The sequence below is a fragment of the Geotrypetes seraphini genome, chromosome 11 (genome assembly GCF_902459505.1).
Source record: "Geotrypetes seraphini chromosome 11, aGeoSer1.1, whole genome shotgun sequence".
Lineage (NCBI taxonomy): Eukaryota > Metazoa > Chordata > Amphibia > Gymnophiona > Dermophiidae > Geotrypetes > Geotrypetes seraphini.
In genome coordinates, this window is record NC_047094.1 from 3,799,547 (window position 1) to 3,819,755 (window position 20,209).

Here is a 20,209-nt window from a genome sequence, read left to right on the forward strand (position 1 = left end):
GTTTTTATTTCTTTTCTGAAAGTTTTGTAGTCTGGGGTCGCGATTAGTAGATTGGAGAGTTGGTGGTCTAGTTTTGCTGCCTGTGTGTCTAGACGGCCATCGTACAGTTTTTTCCGTTTGATGTCTCTGATTGGAGGGTATGTGAATGGTGTCTGGGTTCTCCTGTGTCTGGTTGGGGTAGTTTGGATTAGGCGGTTGTTCAAGTAGGCTGGGCTGTCACCATTTATGGATTTAAATAATAGACAGTAGAATTTGAATAGTATTCTTGCTTGAATTGGAAGCCAGTGTGAGCCAAGGTATGCCTTGGTGATGTGGTCGAGTTTTCTTAGTGAATAGATTAGTCTCACGGCTGTGTTTTGTACTGTTTGTAGTTGTTTTATCATGGTTGCGGGGCAGGAGAGATAGAGGATGTTGTAGTAGTCTAGAAGACCCAGGACTAGGGACTGGACCAAGAGCTGGAATTGTTTTCTGTCGAAGAATTTTCGAACTTGCCTTAGGTTTCTCATGACTGCGAATGATTTCTGTATTATTTTGTTGATTTGTGGCTGCCTATCAGCATTCCCAGAAGTTTTAGAGTGGGTTGAATGAGGTATATGATTGAGTTTATTACTAGGTTTGTTATGGTTGGGGTTTTGTTATTTTCGAGGAGGATGAATTTTGTTTTGTCAGGATTCAGTTTCAGTTTGTGTTCTTTCATCCATGTTGCTACGGTTTCTAGTGTTCTGTGTAGTGTGTCTGTCATGGAGGGCGCTGGTTGATCAAAAGGAAGGAGAATGGTGATGTCGTCTGCATAGCTATAGGAAGTTAGGCCTAATTTGTCTAGGCAGGTGCCAAGGGATGCAATGTAGAGGTTAAAGAGTGTGGGAGATAAAGGTGATCCTTGGGGTACGATGCAAGGATTGGACCATGGTTCTGATTTTTCTTTGTTTGACTTTACTCTGTAAGTCCTGGATTGTAGGAATCCTTGAAACCGTGTGTGTACTTTACCTGTGATTCCATTGAATCTAGTATTTGTAGTAGGATGTCGTGGTCTACCAGGTCAAAAGCTATGGTGAGATCTAGTTGTATAATCAGCATTTTTCTGCCTGTGCTGAGGTGTTGTCTAGCTGTGTCCAGGAGGGATCCCAGTAGTGTCTCTGTGCTGTAATTGGTTTGAATCCAGACTGGGTAGTGTGGAGTAAGTTGTGGTTTTCTAGGTAGTTGGTGAGGAGTTTAGCTACGAGGCCTTCCATTAGCTTGCCATATAGTGGAATTGAGGCTATGGGTCTGTAGTTGGATGGTTGATCTGTTGCTCCTTTTGGGTTTTTTAAGATCGGGGTGACGATGATTTCGGAGAGGTCTTGTGAGAAAAGGCCATCTGTGAGCAAGGTATGTATCCATTGCATGAGGAGAGTGCGGAATTTTAGGTTGGAGGTTTTTAATAGGTATGGAGGGCAGTGATTGAGGTCGCAAGCTGGGTGGCTGTATTTTTTATAGAGTTTGTTAAGGTCGGACCATTGTATTGTGGAGAAGTGGGACCAGGTTCTATCTGCTGCAGCTGATTCTTTTTCTGTGGGGGGCATTGTGATCTCTTCTAGGTGGGTTGGGGTTCCTGCAAAGTTTGACCTGGCAGTTGTAATTTTGTCAAGTATTCAGCTAAAAGGGTGGCTGAAGGGGGAGGGTTGTCGTTTTTGGCTAGGTAGGGTTTGGTGTCTGTGAGTTCTTATAGTAATTGGAATAGTTTTTTTGTGTCTTGGGCCTCTATTTGGATTGTGTAGTATGTCTTTCTGTTTTCTTTTAGTTTTAATTTGTATTGTTGGTTTAGTTTTTTCCATGCTGCTCATGTGTGTTCTTGGTTACTTTTTCTCCATTTTCTTTCTAGTCGTCTGCATTGTCTTTTGAGTAGGAATAGTTCGTTGTCGAACCGTTTGTCTGATCGTCTGCTGATTCTGGTTTTAGTTTGTATTGGGGCTAGCTCATCTAGGGTAGTTGTACAGTCAGGGAACTCTAAGTACTTTCTCTTCATCTTAATTAATCTTACTTATTGCATTTCTTCTGTTTCTACTGTAAACCGCTTAGAACCTCACGGTACAGCGGTATATAAGAAATAAAATTATTATTATTATTATTATATTGCACCATTGTGAGATGAAGTCTTTGAGGTCACATTCTTGGATTGTAGCATCTGTTTTATTCCAGAATTATGAGATGTTTACAATGTCTATAATAGTAATAGATTTAATGGGAAGGACAAAAGGACTATAAAATTCGATAAGAGAGGGAAGTACAATATAGTGGGATGGGGGTTAGGGTTAGGGATGTCAGATCATCATGGCAGGCCCTGCGCTGGCCATTTTAAAGGAGAAAAAGAAAGCGCTAGAAGGGAAAAATGGCGGTGGATGGGCTTTGACTAAAATCATCATTAAATAGATATGTTTTTAGTTGGGCTTTAAATTTATTTACGGAGGGTTCAAGCCTGAGATGAGAAGGTAGATTATTCCAAAAGTGAGAGCCTAATAATAATAAAAACTTTATTCTTCTATACCGCCACAATCTTGCGACTTCTAGGCGGTTTACAATCAAGAGAGCTGGACATTCAGCGAGTTACAATGTCCAGATACTCAGAGGAAATACAGAGTGCAGAAACTTTAAGGAAGCAAAATTATAGATATACAATTTGCTGAGCGGGAGTATAAGATATACAGATTGGAAGAAATTTCCAAGTGGGCCTGTTAGGAGAAGGCCGTACAATTCAAAAAGTACAGCGAAAATTACAATATGATAATAATAACAATTTACATATATCACAGAACCAAGAGTTCTTTGTGGACTTAAGAGGGGAGAGAGGAAAAGGGATGGAAGGGAAGGAGAGAGGGAAGAGCAGGTCAGTTGTTTAGGTATTTCAGGAACATGGTCCCTTAAGTTGTAGTGACAGATTTTTCAGAACATGTCATAAAGAGGGTGATTCTTTGTTTTTATGTTAATACTGGACATGTATATGAAAAATGTCTTGTAACTTTGAATAAATACAAAGGAACTGTTCAAAATGTGCTTGTCTAAACTTGATCCTCCGTTCACCCCTGCAGGCCACCCCTGCCCTTTGCACATTAAGCTTCCGTAGCTCCACCTCTCACTGTTCAGTGTCCTATCAGAGTGTGATTCCCCTGCCCCTTTAAGAGTCCTGGTTACGGAAGAACCCACCTCCCACCCAATCAGCTTCAACGCTTAGTCTGCGTCCTGCCTACAGTCACTCCACTATTGAAGGTTTCTGGAGAAGATCAGGACAGAGGACGTGTCAAGAGTTCTCTGGGTTAGTGATGCTCAACCGGGTGGTCCATGAGTGGTTCTTTGAAGCCACAGTAGTTCTGTCCCATTTCTTGCAATGTTCTGCTTGTGCAAAGTCAGAAACACAGCTCCACAGCTTCCAATATGGCTTTCTGAATACAGGAGCTCCTCAACCAGTGAACACTTGTTCTGGTGGAATGAGGACAATGGTACTGGCATAAATCACAAACTCATGAAGACCCATCAGGGTGTTAATAATGCATGAAGTCCTGTCACTATGGCACCGGCAAAACACTGAGGGGAAGATTCTCAAAACTTCAACGTGGTCGCTAAACTGGTTCCAACCGGTTTAGCATTCATATATTTTTGTGGCAGATTATCAAAACGGCTTATTGTGGTCTTTTCCGAGCTTCCTAGTAGTCTCCGACTCTGCCATGCAAATGTATTACAATGAGGTCATTGACATTCAAAGGAGCACTCTGGGCGATTCCCTAACCTCGCTGTCTTACATTTGCGAGCATAATTTTCCAGCAGGTCTGATTGGCCCATAGGTGGAGCTTTAAGCAACCTGGGCCAATCAAAGCCCTAAGCCCCTTCCCCCAGGATGCACCAGGGAGGGGAAGGCCCACCATTTTGAAGAGGGGGTAGGCTTCCCTCCAACCATCCTTCGTAAACAAGGTAAGTGGGGGGAGGATCGGAGGCATGGGGGAGTCGTCAGTGGCACGATGGCAGCAGTGGGAGGGAGTGGGCATCACTCCCGCTGCCAGGGGGAGGGGGGTTGCTTGATGGTGGCAGCGGGAGGGAGTGGGCATGCATCCCTCCTGCCTATCTTTGATTTGGGGGTCTGTTTTTGCATTTATTCTGCTATCATTGCTATCACCAGCGATTGGCAAATTTAGCAACTCTCCACAAGGTCACCTGCATGCATGGCTTTATAAAGAATGACTTGCCTTTTTGAAATCGTTACAGTAGCGTCCGCAACAGCTGCCCATCAGATTTTGCCACGAACATTTGAGAATCTTCCCTGGAGACAATTTTCTTGCAGTTCCTACACTGACAGGCAGAGGGCAGTTTAACTCCTTTACCTAAATCTAGCTTGTAGATGTGATCCTGACTCTTCTAACCCTAGCCTAGGGTGACGCTTGGACAGCAGGTTTCCCAGTATCCTCTAGGAGTTGTGAGGTTTTAGCGTGTTGTAGTGTAATTGGCCAGAAGGGCCCGTGCATGTGCTCTGATTGGTCATTCATGCTTAGCCCTTAGAGGACTAGCTCCAAATTTGCTGGAGCCTTCCAGGCTTGGCTTGGGAATACCCAGGGAGCAGATTGGCACCATGCCCGTGACCTGACAATCTATCCTGATCTTCCCCAGACAGTGGAACTTCTCTAGGCAGAGACATTAGAGTGAATCGCTCTCATTTTGCCTGTTGCTGGTCTGCAGAAGTAAATCCTATTTTTCATGTTCAGTTTCCAGATGTTTAAGAATATATTTTTCATCTCTGTGTCTGTGCCTGCTCAGTGATCCCAGCATTTGATCTGTTGGTGAATCTCCAGGATTATGTGACTCCCAGCCCCTCCGGGTGGGGGTCTCAGTGTCCTTAGAAACCAGCCAAGGGAAAAAGCTTGCAAGTCAGTTGGTTGTTGGGGGTTGTCATGTCAGTGTAGGGGGTCCACAGGGTGTTAGGGGTGCTACGGGACTCATTTCTCCTCTATGACACTTATGGAACCCCATTTTGGCATAAACCAGTACATATGTCTTAAAATCCCACTACAGCATAAATCAGTACCTTAGGAAACACCTTTCACTGCTTGAAGCTCCGCCATGAGAACTTCAGGGATATAAATCAGTGTCACACAGAACCAAGCCTGGGAAGCCTCTCTGTAGCTTCACTGCAAGAGACGTGTGTGAAAGGCTGGTTTTTCCATTTTAACTGTCAAAACTTGAGTCTGCTCTGACTGAACAGAGATGTTGCTCAGGTGGGAATTAGAAAATCGGGAACGGACTCCGAGCGTGCTTAGAAAAGATGCAAAGTCACCTTTATTGGCAGGACGTGGGAGGCTGAGCAGGATCGATGGCAGCATGGGGCACTGGTTTAATGGGGGCAGACTGGGTGGCTTGCAAAGTCTCTGCAGGACATCCAAACCTGTGAACCTGAGGCCAGCAGGGTCCAGCAGTCCTCAGAGTTTCATCTCACAAACCTCTTCTTCTTCTTCTTCCCTTTTCTTTCTTCCCCGCTGTCCTTTTTAAACCCCTTTGCAGGCTCCTGCTTCAGGCTGGTATAGACATCAACCGGCAAACCAAGTCGGGCACTGCCCTGCACGAGGCGGCTCTGTGTGGCAAGACCGATGTCGTGCGGCTTCTCTTAGACGTAAGGATCTTTCCTGCCTTCACTTCATCCCTCCTTCCTGCCTTCCCGTCTCGCTTTCCATATTTCTGCTATACATTTCCCCTAGTGCTTATAACTCTAATCACAAAGCTCTTGAAAATGTGAGCAATCAAATTAGTTAACTGTAAACGTGGAAAGGGGTGTTTCCCCGGGACCTATGTTCGTAGTCTGCTTCCTCTCCTTATGTATTGCCATGAAACTGAATGACACTGTCTCTGGTTTTCCCACCTAACACCACCTTGTCTGGGAGGGTTCAGTCCTTTACTTCACAGCCAATTTTTTGCTTTAGGATGCTTCAAGGGGCCAGGGACTGGGAAAAGACTGGAACGCACTCTGCAGGTACTTTTAATCAGAGGAATCCGGCTGCTTATATTTGCTGTGACTCTCACTACGGTATCAAGCACCAGAGGACCGATGTTCTTTGTGGAAAATAACATATGTGGATCTGAACATGCAGGACACGTGTTATTTCCTTCCATAGGCCCTGTGATGCCTCTCAATGTGGCTAAAAATATGGGTGGTATTCCAAGGTGGCAAACTTTTAGCCACAGTGAGACAGGACTTTTAAGATGGTCCCAGACATAGGTGAAACACTCTCTACCCCCGTAAACTGCTTCGAAAAGTGTGCTCAGTGTTTTACCATTATGGTAGAGTGGTGGTTCCCAACCCTGTCCTGGAGGACCACCAACCAGTCAGGTTTCAGGATATCCCTAATAAATATGCATGAGAGAGATTTGCATATAGTGGAAGTGACAGGTATGGAAATCTATGTCAGGAATATTCACTAGGGATCTCCTCAAAACCCAGTCTGGTAGTCCCCCAGGACAGGTTTGAGAACCACTTGTGGTAGAGCATTAAATTTCAGAAAAGTTAGTGCCTTAATTTTCCAATTTTTTCCAGAAATGATGTGGCTGATTTCTGCAATATTTGAAACATTAGGCCATATGCACAGAAGGCTCTCAGGTGGTCTTAGCAGAGACGAGCCTGTAATAGCTTCTGCCCTCACTGAATTATAAGGGATGACTGATGAAAGGTGTTGGCGGGGGGGAGGGGGGGGAGCAGTTGCCTAGAACTCAAGTTGAGAGAGCTCATATGGGATTAGATTGAGGAAGGGTATGGGGGGGTCTACAACTAGGATCCTGCTAAGAGCCAAAGCAGTCTTAATCCATCTCGAATGGAGTCTCTCCCATCTCCTGCTACCCAGCCGGCCTTGTAGATTGTCATGTTGGAAAAACATGGAGGAACAGAGTGTTAAGAAGGACTTCCTGCCTACCTGTTGGCTTAATTAGTTGAGGGCTGAATTCTGTAGAGTGGAACTGAGCAGCCGACCATCCTCATAATATCGCTCCCGGTACAGGAAGAGTTCCCAAAAGGGAGGATGGATTGAGACATCCGGGTTTTACTTCCATGGAAAGCAGTGTCTCAATCCGTCCTCTTTTTGTCTGGAGCCAGATGGGATCCCTACTCATTGCTGCTGGCAGATCTTGAAAAAGGGGGCTAGGTTTCAAAAGACTTGTCCAGCCGACTTCAAGAGTTAACCCTTTAAAAATGTGCCCCCTCTAACCGGCTGAATTTGTATGGATAAAGCCCACAAATGAGGGATGGGGCGGAGGCCCTTCCTGTGGTGGGTCAGTGCAGATTTTGAACATTGATTAACTACATTTGACTTCTCAGTCCCAGCCAGGCAAGCCAAACTCGAGAGATCAAATTTAGCCTGAAAACTAACCAGTTAATTTTGCCTGAATATCCAGAAATAACCCTCCCACTTGTTTTAGCTGCTCGGTAGTTCAATTAGTCACCTAGTGGGGTGGGGCGGGGAGTTCTATTTAATAGCTTCTGTTTATGTCCTTGTGGCTGTTGTGACCTGTCAGGGTCCTCCTGTCAGCTCTGTGGGGTGGGTGCCGGTGATCCCTGCTTCTGACCGCTCTGCATAGTGTGAAAACAGAAGTCACTCGTGTGTAAACTGCTTCTGTGTCCAAGGACAGAGGACATGTGTGTGGATGGGGGTGTGCATGCTCGAGTGTATATGAGGGGAGGGGGTGTTTGTGCACACGTGTGCGTTCATTTGTCCATGGCAGCGTGCGTTTGCTTCTGTGTGTGTGTGGGTGTCATGGATGCAGCAAGGAGAACGTATGAGATTAAAAATTTTGGGCTCCCATAGTTTGAAGTTGAAGGGGTGGGATTGTTCTTTGCGAATTATATGTCGACTGTTTTGTTGTAAATGAAAAGTGAGTAATTCAGAATTGAATATACTGATTGTAAATGACTCAAAGAAAGTTGTGATAACTGCTGACTAGTTCTGGCTGTTTCTATCCTGGGATTCCTCCTGCAGGAAGCAGCACTAGAGTCTGTGGCACCCTCCTACCCTTCAGCTGGTCTTGCCGGACTTCATCTTATTTTCCTTAATACTTCTTTCTCCATTTTCTCACAGCTCTGTAACAGCTAATTCATAGGTTCAATTAGCATCATGCTTTGAGATGCAGTGAAATCCTCGGGGTGGGGGTGGGGGGGTGGGGGGGCTGGAGCCATCTAAGCCTCGCAACCAAAATGCAAAACGTGAACGTTTAAAAGCCAGATCTGAACCTCAGTACATGAGAGACAGGCTGAAGCCTGTGGGTGGTGCTGCTCTTCCTGCAGCCCTGGATCAGTGTGTTCCCTTGTGTTTTTCAGAGTGGAATAAATGCGCATATCAGGAACACGTACAGTCAGACAGCGCTGGACATTGTGAATCAGTTCACAGGCACCCAGGCAAGCAAAGAGATCAAGCAGATGCTGAGAGGTAAGAAAGGGGCGTCACATCCCCCCTGTTCAGAGGCCAGAAAGATCCATGCTAAACTCTGTGCCAAACACCAGACGTTGCAAGCAAGGACTTTTGCCTGCTGAATCCTGGTGCACATGACCCATGGATCTAGAATACCTAGGGTTCCGTTTGGAAAACCCGGACCCCAAGACCCGCAGGTCCCCCCTCGTTAGGCAGGAGCGCTTCCGCGTGATTGTTCCAAGCTTTTCAAAACCCGAACAAAGTGCCCGGACCCCCAGACATGTCCTCAAAAGGAGAAATCTGAATACCATGCTTAAATGTTTGGAAGGCCCCTGACCCTCCTACGCCCCTCCCATGGCTCCGTTCCCTTTTGGGTTGCGTGTGTGATGCTTTGGATGCGCAGCGGTATAGGATAGCGTGTAGGTAGGCAGATCCTCATGTAAGTCTGAACTAGTGCTGATGAAAACCGTTCTTGACACACATTTGCCCTGCATGCTGAAATTTCGACATCCTACTAGGAATCTGGGGCCTGTGTCCCCAGTCGTAGGGTGAGGTTATGTTTCACCAGTTAGAGGAAGGTATGGGTGTTACCAGAGGGAAAATCAGGACCAGCCCAACTGGTAGGCAGAGCTAGCGAGTTTCCAGGGCAACTGCTTTTGGGGTGCATCAGAGAGTAAAACAGTAGGAAGCGGTTTCCAACTGCCCATATGCCCAGACTGTTCAGGATTGACTCAAGGGGGCGCAAGGCTGAAAGTTTGCCTAGGACACTCGGAAATGTCATGTGTCCCTAGTGAGAGGCAGACCCTTGTCAGAGGGGAAGAGTCATGGACCCACCTCACCGCTTACTCATGATGCCGCCACCGCTGGGCCTCTGCTCTTCATTCTCCAACATGTAATACCAATACCGAAAATGGTTCAAGGTGATTTACAAAAAAGAAACCCTACACAAATAGGGGAAATTTGAAAAAGTAATATCAATAATGACAATTAATAACGAAATATAGTCATTTTTACCTTATGAAAAAGTGTTCAAAAGCTCTGCTTTAAGTTGCCAAGGCCTCCAGGTGGAAATAGCTCCCTAAATTAACATTTAAACCATAAACCCAGGAAACCTCAATTAAAAAAAAAATCCTGCCACTTATCCTAGAACAGGAGAAGAATAACTGAGAAAACGTCTGAATTAAATATTCAGAAGAATTTTTATTTATTCATTTTTTTAGGTATTTATTTAGGTATTTATATAGCGCCTATCAAAGTTTTCTAAGCGGTTTACAATCAGGTAGTCCAGCATTTTCCCCTATCTGTCCCAGTGGGTTCACAATCTCTCTAAAGTACCTGGTAGACCATACAGGCAACTTTAAATCAATTCCTTTTACTTTTTAATTTATTGCAAATTGATTACAACACTTGTTACAGAAAACCAGACAGGAATATTCTTCAGCAAAAGAACAACTATGTTTACAAGGATGAATTAGATCTTCCTTAGATCACAAAATTTAGAGGAGAAAGATAAAGGACAAAAATCTTAAGAAGCAAAGCTACTCGCTTGACAAACCGCTCCAAATAAACATGTAACTATTTTTCATTTCACCGGAGAGATTCTTAAAGTCCAAGAAAGATCTCAATTGATTTTTTATTTCCTTTTTTAAAAATCTCAATGTATTGTACACCGTTTAGACACTGGTTTTGATAGACGGTATATCACAAATAAAGAAACTTGGAACAAAGAATACATACTTATTACCAAGATAACGCATTATACGTTTATATGTTAACAAGAAAGAGCCCCTCAATCTAATCAACTTCTTTTCTTATTGGTAACCAGTAAAGCATCAGAGATATTGTCACATTTTCTTAAAATAAAAATCAATCTTATGGCTGTATTTTGAATCAGTTGAGGCTTATTTAACATCCAAGCACTCAAGCTCACATATAAGGAATTGCAGTAGTCTAGGGGTGTTTTTTTTTTTTATTATTTATTTTAGAAATTTTTGCATTATTTAACAAGCATATCATCTTGTACAGAAAGTGCAATTAAGAAAACATAATATTAAACACAACATTAAAAATACTTTCTATCCAAAAAAGAAGAAATAACTCTCAACTTAATCGCACACTAGTCCTCAAAATTAGGATCCAAGACTTAAGAAACGGAGTGATTTAAGGATACAAAATAACAACTAAAGGAAAGCACATTATCTGATACTGAAAAGGAGCTAATTATTCCTTGGACGCTGATTTTCCTTCATTCCCAAGGCGCTTCGTGGAGAGGAAGACAAAGATTTAACCTCTTTTCTTGATTCAAACATTTTAACTTCCTACTCTGATTCTATATCAAATCAATTATCAGCTTGGAACACATCATTGACTTCTCTTCTAGACATAATAGCCCCATTAACTACAAAAACCATTTCTATTCGCAAGTTCATTAATCCTTGGTATAATAAAGAATTACAATTGATTAAACAACAACTACGATCACTCGAAAGAAAATGGCGATCCAACAAAACTCTCGACAACCTACAAAAATATAGGGAAACTGTTTCCCTATATAAAACCAAAATTAATTTAACAAAAAAATCTTACTTCTCTAAACAAATAGAAAAAGCAAAAAACTCTTCCATACTTTACAATATTTTAAAATCTATGGACCCCACACATAAAATAAAAACTTCTTTGCACAAATCTTCTCTAAAAGCCCAGGAATTAGCCGACGCTTTTACTAATAAGATAAGCAATATATGCAATACATTCATTCAAAACACGTCCACAAATACCATTAATTCTGATCAACCAAACCATATTCCAACAGCAAAATGTTCAAACTTTAAAATTCCAGTATTACAAGAGATTGAATCTCTGTTCCCCCAAATGAATCTAAAAAGTTCTCGGTTAGAATTGATTCCACCATTTTTTTTGAAAAAATTCTACTCACATTTCGGTCCTTTTATACTATCAATCATCCAAAATAGTTTAATTACATCTACAGTTCCATCTCAATGGAAGTACACATCTATTACTCCTATTGTTAAAAATTATAAAATCAACATCAATGAGTTATCTAATTACCGACCGATATCTAACATACCATTTCTTGCCAAACTTACTGAAAAAATAGTATTCAACCAGCTTTCAGACTTCTTTGAAAAAACAAACGCGTTACATCCACATCAAACCGGATTCAGAAAGTTTCATAACACAGAATACTCCCTGATAGGTTTAACATCCAACATTCAATACTATTTAGACCACCACAGATCTGTTATCTTATTTTCCTTAGATATCTCGGCCGCCTTTGATACAATTGACCACGAACTACTTCTACATCGACTTGAAGAAAAAGGAATAACCGGGAATGTCCTAAATTGGTTCAGATCATATTTTAACAACCGAACTTCATCTGTTAGATTTAACAATGAAGAATCTTCTAGTTTTACCTCAACTTTTGGAATCCCTCAAGGATCCATTCTGTCTCCCCTACTATTCAACATTTTTTTATCACCACTATTAGAAATCTGTCAGGCAACAGGTTTCATCCCTTTTTCATATGCGGATGACATCCAATTGATTCACCCTGTAGATCCCGAAAGCGACACTGACATCTTTTCTATCAATCAAAAATTAGAATTAATACATAACTGGCTGAACACAAATAAACTAGCCTTGAATATTAACAAAACAAAATCCATTCTATTTAAATGGAAAAAAGACATTTCACTTAAAAAACCTTTTCTTATTAATAATATACCTATCAGCACGGAACCTACAGTTAAAATTCTTGGAGTGCTTTTCGATAATAACTTATCCTACCATGAACACATTTCTTCCATTGTTAAACACTGTTTCTACAAGCTTCGACAGATAAGATCAATCTCCAAATTTCTCTATCCTTCCTCTTTAAAGATATTAATCCATTCATTCATCATAGCTAAAATTGATTACTGTAATTCCCTTTTTCTAAATATCAGCCAAAAGGAAAAAAGAAGACTGCAAATCATTCAGAACACGGCCATAAAGTTAATCTACAATGCAAAAAAATTCGATCACGTCTCCCCATTATTAATTGATGCACATTGGTTACCAGTTAACCATAGGATCCTCTACAAACTGATGTTCCTAATTTTTAAGTCTCTCACATTCAGCGAACCACAATTCATTTTAAAATCACTTATCCCATACAAACCTCAAAGATCTTTGCGCTCATCTAGTCAAAATTTATTAACTGTGCCATCATTAAAAATCATTGGAACAAGAAGAGCGGAGATGTTTACTGTTGCAGGGCCACAATGGTGGAATTCCCTTCCCCATTACATCAGAATTGAAAGTGATATCCTAGTATTTAAAAAGCTTTTAAAATCTTATTTATTTAAGGACGCCTTTGATTTATAATTTAACTAAAGGATGCCTAAATCAATTTTTACGTAAGAAAAGCTTTGAAAATTTTACCCTACCTTTCGTTCTTTCCTGGTTTTTTGTTTTTTTCTTCTCCCTCATTGTAACTTTACCCTCCTTCCCTTTCTCTCATGTGAGTCTTTATTGATTTTATTGTAACTAGGTTATAGTTTCTATATTATACTATTATGTACATCGCCTAGAATTTCGAAATAGGCGATTCATCAAATGTGAAATAAAACTTGAAACTTGAAACTTGAAGGCTGTCAAATGAGCTGGTTCAAAGAACACATATTTCAAAGTATGATACCTTACTACACATTTACAAGGATATCTAAGGAAAAATAAACCCCCAATCTGGGTCACACCAGGTTTCAACATTAGAAATTCCCTTCCTCTCTTTTGAGTCTCCTTAGAGACATCCGGAAAAATTTGAATATGAAAACCCAGGAAGTCTGTGGTTCTATTTTTAAAGAAAAGTTTAAGGATCCAGTCTTTATCTGGAGCTAGAACTACAGTCAGTAGGAGAGTGGCTGGAATAGCCACTTCTCTGTCCGACTGCTCTAATAAAGCAGATACATCCATAGAACTTTCCTGGGATTTTCCAATTACGTCTTTCTTCTGAGCATCCTGAGTCTTTATAGGTAAATAATATACTCTTATCAATGGAGGTAATGAATTCTCAGGAATTTTTAATATTTCCAGAAAGTAATGCTTTATCATGTCTCTTGGGGAAATTGAAGAGACCTTTGGAAAATTAATTAAACGCAAATTATTAATCCGGGAATTGTTTTCAAGTGCTTCCAATTTTCTCCTCATTATCAAGTTATCTTTTACCAATAAGTCATGATTACTTTTTATCATTTTTATGTCCTTCTTATCTTCTTGGGTATCAGATTTCAATATTTCTATGTCTTCTTTCAAATTCTTAATAACTTCTTTCTGGTCTTTAAGTTCTTTATCTAAGTTTTTAATTTGAGGAGTCAGAGAATTACCCAAAGCCACAACTAACTCCCAGAGCGAGTCTAAAGTGACTTCTGGGGGTTTAACTGGAACAAAAGGGATTGTTAGTGTAGGCAAAGAAAGTTCAGATGTCTGGTCTACCTCTTCAGTGCCCTGTTCCTCCATAGCACGAGTTGTCCCAGTCGCTGGTTTCTCCAAAGGGAGCGAGTCCCTCTGAGTTGTCTCCTGCTGCAAGCCCTCCGACGTGCTGGCCTCTCGAGGGGAGAACACACTCTCGTCTGACGTACTCTCCTCTCGCGGTGAGCTAGCTCCCAGCGACAACGGCTGGAGGGGAGGCGTCCTAACGTCGGGGCTCAGAGTCACGTCTAGCCCATGGGATGTCGTCGAAGCACTCCTCTCTGCCGACGCTTCCATCGGGCGATTCCCCGAACCGACTTGCTCGTTTTGAAGGCGTCTGAAGATGTCTTCAATTGTGTCTAGGGGTGTTAAAACAAACATCTGAACTGACAGTGCAAAATGATGTTCATAAAAATAAGACCTTATTAGTCTCAGCTGTCTCCAAGCTTTCCTCCATAAATTTGGGACTTGAAATTCATAAGTGAGGGAGGAATCCAATATAACTCCTAAAACCGTCGTTGATGTCTCAGCTTTGAAAGAAATTCCCAAAGATTATGTTATATTTATTTAGATTTTTATCCCGTCCTCCCAGTAGCTCAGAACGGCCTACAAGCACAGTACAAAGACTATACAGAAGATTAAAATACAAGGATTATACAGTAATTTAAGTAGAAGTTTCGAATGGAGAAGAGAGGTTAGAGGGGAGGAGGGTTTAAGGGGGGTGAGGCGTAGACTGTGGTTGAATTTTAGTTGAAGAGGAGGGTCTTTACCGCTTTCTGGAAGGTCATCAATGGGTTCTGTAGTCTGATTTGTGGGGGGAGTTGGTTCCAGAGTTGGGGGATGAAGTGGCTGTAGGAGCGGTTTCTGATAGGGACTTTCCTGGGGGGATGCATAAGCGTTTCTCCATTTCTGAGCAGAGGGGACGGGTGGAGGTGTACAGGGTTAGCTTGGATTTTATGTAGGTAGGGGTGGTGGCGTAAATTATTTTATGTGCTATTACCAGGGCCTTGAATGTGCAGCGTTGGTTAATTAGAAGGCAGTGCTCAGCATGGGGTGCTGGGGAGATGGGATCGTGGTAGTTGAGGCTGTGTAGGAGGCGGATTGCTGCATTTTGTACCTGCTGGAGGCGCTTGAGGTCTTTTTTAGATGGAACAGAAGTAATCAGATTACGGTACTTAAGAATATAAGAATAGCCTTACTGGGTCAGACCAAAGGGTCCTCATGGTGGCCAATCCAGGTCACTAGTACCTGGGCAAGCAGTGGCTTCCCCCTGTCTTTCTCAATAACAGACTATGGACTTTTCCTCCAGGAACTTGTCCAAACCTTTCTTAAAACCAGCTACGCTATCTGCTCTTACCATAACCTCTGGCAACGCGTTCCAGAGCTTAACTATTCTCTGAGTATTTAACTTCAGCTTTTGAGAAGTGGCCCAGTTAATAGTTTTGTTAATACATATACAAATTCTATTACAGTTATCAAGCATATGAGAACCAACAGGAGTTAATATAAAAATATCATCTGCTGAAGAAAACAGACATTCCTTTTCCTTTAATTGTACTGTTATTAAAGAGCTTAGGGAATACAGGAGACCCTTGAGGTACTCCACAAAAAGAATCCCAATACTGAGAGAATATACCATTTTTCTTAAAGAACAATTCAACCAACTGCGTACCGAATCACCTATACCCAACGCAGTCAACACATTTAGGAGTAATGCACAGTCAACAGAATTGAAGGCCGCAGAAATATCAAATTGAAGTAGGATGGACTGTTGACACCAACTCGATAATTGTCTGACTTTGTTGGTTAAGGTAACCAACAAAAACTCGGTACTATATTTGGGACGAAACCCAAGTTGAGATGAGTGTAATCATGAAAGATGTTTTACAAAGTCAGACAATTGTTTGCTGGCAAGGGTTTCCGGCTTCTAAAATGGATGCTCTCCTCCCACCCTGGCCCATTTTTCCAGTAAATGTCCCTCCACCCCTGCAGGTATTTAGAAAAGGCTCAGTGTCATCAGATCACTTTCTGGACGTCTCGATTCCGATTTCTGCTGTCTGTGAAAATTGGGCTCCTTTCCTGAAACCCTCCTGACTGTTCCTTCTTTCTTTTGTCTCCAGATGCCTCAGCAGCTCTGCAGGTTAGGGCTGTTAAGGATTATTGTAACAATTATGACCTGACAAGCCTGAATATAAAGACTGGAGATGTTATCACGGTGAGCTGCGGGGGAGGGGCTTAGTATAATATGTGGTGGTTTCCCTTCTACTTCTTTCTATAGATCTGGATGGAGTACATTATCTTTATGGTAATGATGTTCACATTTATATTCTTTCTGAAACACAAGTGCAGAATTCTTTTGTGAGATTAGAAGCTTTTTTCTTTCAGATCAGATCCTGTCACAGATGATGGTCTGAAGATTAATACTGGCATAATAGCGCTCTTGTGAGCAGGCAGGTTGTGGAAATAGCTCCCAGGAAAGGGAACACATATTTTGGGGATTGCCATTACATTGCAGAATAAGGAGTTTGGAAAACCAGGTCAGAGCAGTGATTAGAAAACCACTCAGTAATCTGTGGTTGAGTAAATAGAAGTGATCTAGAGAATGACACAGGAACAAATTTTCGAGTTCTTTTCCTGTCCCTGCCCCATTCCTGCAAGCTCCATCCTCATCTGCACAAGCCTCAAACACTTTAAAATGCTAAGTGTTCGAGACTTGGGCAGTTAAGGCAGAGCTTACAGGCATGGGACAGAGACAGGGACAGTGACAAAACTCAAGGGGACAGGATGGGGAAATTGAGTTCCTGCGGGGATTTGGAAAAATTTGTCCCCGTGTCGTTCTCTAATGTGATCCTTTCTGTCAGTGAAACTTTAGACAGACTGAGCAGTATCAGTGGTATCCAGTGACGAGGGGGGTGGTCCATCCCGGGTGCCATCTTGCTCAAGGCTCCGGGACCCCTCCTCCCTTCCCACTCCTCCCCTTGACGTGCGCTCACCCCTTCCCTTCCCCTGTACCTTTTTAAGTTTGGTGTAAGCAGCCACCAACTGGCTGCCCGCGTTGGCTTCGGCGCTCTCTCTGACCTTCACTGCTGGGACCTGCACCTAGAAAGTGACAGCAGAGAGAGCGCTGAAGCCGACGCGGGCAGTAAGTTGGTAGCTGCTAGTGCCGAAGCTAAAACGTTACGTGGAAGGAGCACACGTGCACTTAAGGGGGGGAGGGGCCTGTCTCGGATGGCATTCTCACTATGCCACTGGTGGTATCCAACGTGGACTGTTACAATGTAGAGATATTTAGGTCTTCCGAAAAGAGATCGACTTGGTTTCAGCTCTTGTAATGATTACTGGTAGCTCTTGGGTTTAGCAGAGGATTCTTTTTAAGGTTCTTAAGATTTTTAATCTCCCATGGGCGTGGCCTTATACGCCTAGGCCAATCAGGCCTTAGGCCCCTCCCCAGTGCATCCCACAATGCACTGGGAAGGGACAGGCCCACCTCATTTCGACAGAGGCGGGCCTGCCGGCCATCATAACAGGTTAGAGGGGGTCCAGGGAAGGTGGGGAAAGGGTTAGGAGGGGTTCAGGTGGGGGTGGGTTTCCGGCAGGAACAACTGGGCATCCCTCCTGCCGGCGTTCATTCGTGGGGGGGGGGAGCCACTAAACTTATCGCAGCAGGGAGATCTCTCAGCGGCTGCGTCTACTGGGCATTTTGCTGTCCTACATTGTAAGCATCTCCCGCTGGCCTAGGCAGATGCATACACCCGCCTAGGTCTGCCTAAGGCTACTTCCAGGCCAAAACCACGCCCGTGCCTAGCCTTAGGTTAGATTAGGAGGGCTTGCGTGCCTCCAGAGGCTCCCGGAGGCACCTCCAATGTAGGCGGCCTGCCTCGGGAGCTTTTTTTCTAAAAATGTGCGTCCCGATTGGCTGGTTAGACAGCGGTAGGACACCGTTTATAGAATCCGGGCCAAGATGTTTTATGAATGCCCCATTAAGACCCAGATGCACCACTGGGCTCTTTTGCAGAGTAATCACAGTCCTCCAAGATGTCCTCCACATTTCCTCTTCCTAAATCCTGCAAAACCTCATCTGGCTCAACTTCATTGCCTTTCTAACCCGTTCTCCGGCACAAGGTGTTGGAGGTGGTGGAGACCAAGACTACATCCTACTAGAGAATGACACAGGAACAAATTTTTCCTCGTCCTGTCCCCGTGAGTTTTCTCACTGTCCGTGTCCCATTCCTGTAAGCTCTGCCTTAATTGCACTTAGCATTTTCAAGTGTTTGAGGCTTGTGTAGATGAGCACGGAGCTTGCAGGGATGGGGCAGGGACAGGAAAAGAACTCGCTGGGAAGGGACGGGAAAATGAGTTCCTGCGAGGATGGGAAAAATTTGTCCCCATGTCATTCTCTACATCCTACTTCAAGAAAGCATGGGAGAAGCCCAGAGGAAGGAAGAGGTGATGGTCATTTTCTATGGGGTATGCTGCAGCTCAGCCAGTATTTGCCCCAGGGAGTCAGCTCCAGGCATTCAGAGCCAGAGCAAGTAGGCAGGGACCAGGCCTGTCGTTAATAACCTTTATATGCATCGTTCATTGCAGTGAAACTTGCTCTTGCTATTTTTTCTGCAGGTGCTGGAGCAACATCCGGACGGCAGGTGGAAAGGCTGTATCCATGACAACAGGACTGGCAATGACCGTGTCGGCTACTTTCCTTCCAGCTTGGTGGAAGCCATAAGCAGGAGAACAGGCAAAGGCTCCTTCGTTGTTTTCATAGATTCAGTTTTGCAGACTGGTGTAATCCTGCTCTCAACTAGTCATTCTGGCAGCTCCGTGGGTCACAGGGAATTTAAGAATGGGGAGCTTGGAACAGGATGGACGTTTGCTCTCATAGTTCCCCTTAAAAAGCCACTGGTTTTAAGAAAGGTTTGGACAAATTCCTGGAGGAAAAGTCCATAGTCTGTTATTAAGACATAGGGGAAGCCTCTGCTTGCCCTGGATCGGTAGCATGGGATGTTGCTACTCTGGGGATTCTGCATGGAATGGGCAAGTTGTCTTGTTTTATCATGTATGTACATTTTGTAACCCGCCTTGGATAAATTCGGGCTACAAATGATAAGAAACTAAACTGATGCCATTCTTGTTGTGCTCAGAAGTGCTTCAGCCTCTCCTGTACCTCTCCCATGGGTTTTGCAGCCTATGAGGGGCCACTGAAAACAAAGTTGGGGACTGAGGGCTATACACAGTCCAGTGATGTCCCACTTTTTTCAGTCCATATTTTTCTGGCGGAATGAAAGAAGTGGATAATCACTGGACTAAGTCTATAGAGACTACCCCAACTTTGTTGGTTGGGCTGAGAACCTTTCAGTGGCCCCTCTGCATTTCTTAGCATTAAATCTCAGCTTCCAAATTCTAGACCATTCTTCAAGCTTCACTAGGTCCTTCTTCATGTTATCCACAGCATCAGGGGTGTCTACTCTATGGAAAATCTTCAGCAAGATCATTTATAAAAATGTTAAAAAAAACTGGACCGAGGACCGGTCCCTAAGGTACACCACCCTTCCTCAGAGTGACCACCACCCTCTGCCACTTTCCCTCAACCAGTTCCTGACCCAATCAGTCACTTTAAGGCTCATTCCAAGGGCACTCACTTTATTTATTAGTCATCTATACAATGTAGCGCTCTCTCTTGATTCAACTCTCTGATCATCCAGTCAAACATAGTAACATAGTAAATGACGGCAGATAAAGACCTGAACGGTCCATCCAGTCGGCCCGTAAGTTATACCCATTAAAAATACATGATGAAATTCACTTGTCTCTTCTTTGATATTTCTGGGCCGTAGATTGTAAAGTCTGTCATTGTCCAAGCTCACTCCAGCCTCTCCAACCATCCCGTGGTTTGCAGGATATCTACCCTAAAGTCTGGCCAGTAACATCCTCATGTTCCAAGTTAGTGGAGTTCCCATCGGTGCCCTTCCCAGCCCAACCCTACACCAAATCACCATATATGGAACACAGAACGTGCAAATCTGTCCAATACCGGCCTTAGTTCTTTACTTTACATCCTTCCTTTTCTTATTAGAGATCCTGATTAGATACGATCCTGAACGAGGGAAATCTCCAGGATCCCAGTCAACATGGATTCACCAAGGGTAGGTCATGCCAGTCCAATCTAACCAGCTTCTTTGACTGGGTAACAAGAAGACTAGACTCAGGAGAGTCCTTGGACGTCATGTACCTGGACTTCAGCAAAGCGTTTGACAGCGTCCCACACCGCAGGCTGCTGAACAAGATGAAATCGATGGGATTAGGAGAGACTCTAACTGCATGGGTTAAAGATT

At 43.3% G+C, this 20,209-nt stretch overlaps 1 protein-coding gene across 1 annotated transcript in view; it reads left to right on the plus strand.

Moving 5' to 3' along the window:
• The window catches only part of CASKIN1 (CASK interacting protein 1), a 171,373-nt gene that overhangs the window by 120,361 nt on the left and 30,803 nt on the right, over positions 1-20,209 (plus strand). The window contains exons 7-10 of the mRNA XM_033914977.1: positions 5,521-5,629; positions 8,318-8,426; positions 16,001-16,095; positions 18,498-18,629. Of these exons, the coding sequence (XP_033770868.1) occupies positions 5,521-5,629; positions 8,318-8,426; positions 16,001-16,095; positions 18,498-18,629 (445 nt within the window). The remainder of the gene's footprint in view (positions 1-5,520; positions 5,630-8,317; positions 8,427-16,000; positions 16,096-18,497; positions 18,630-20,209) is intronic.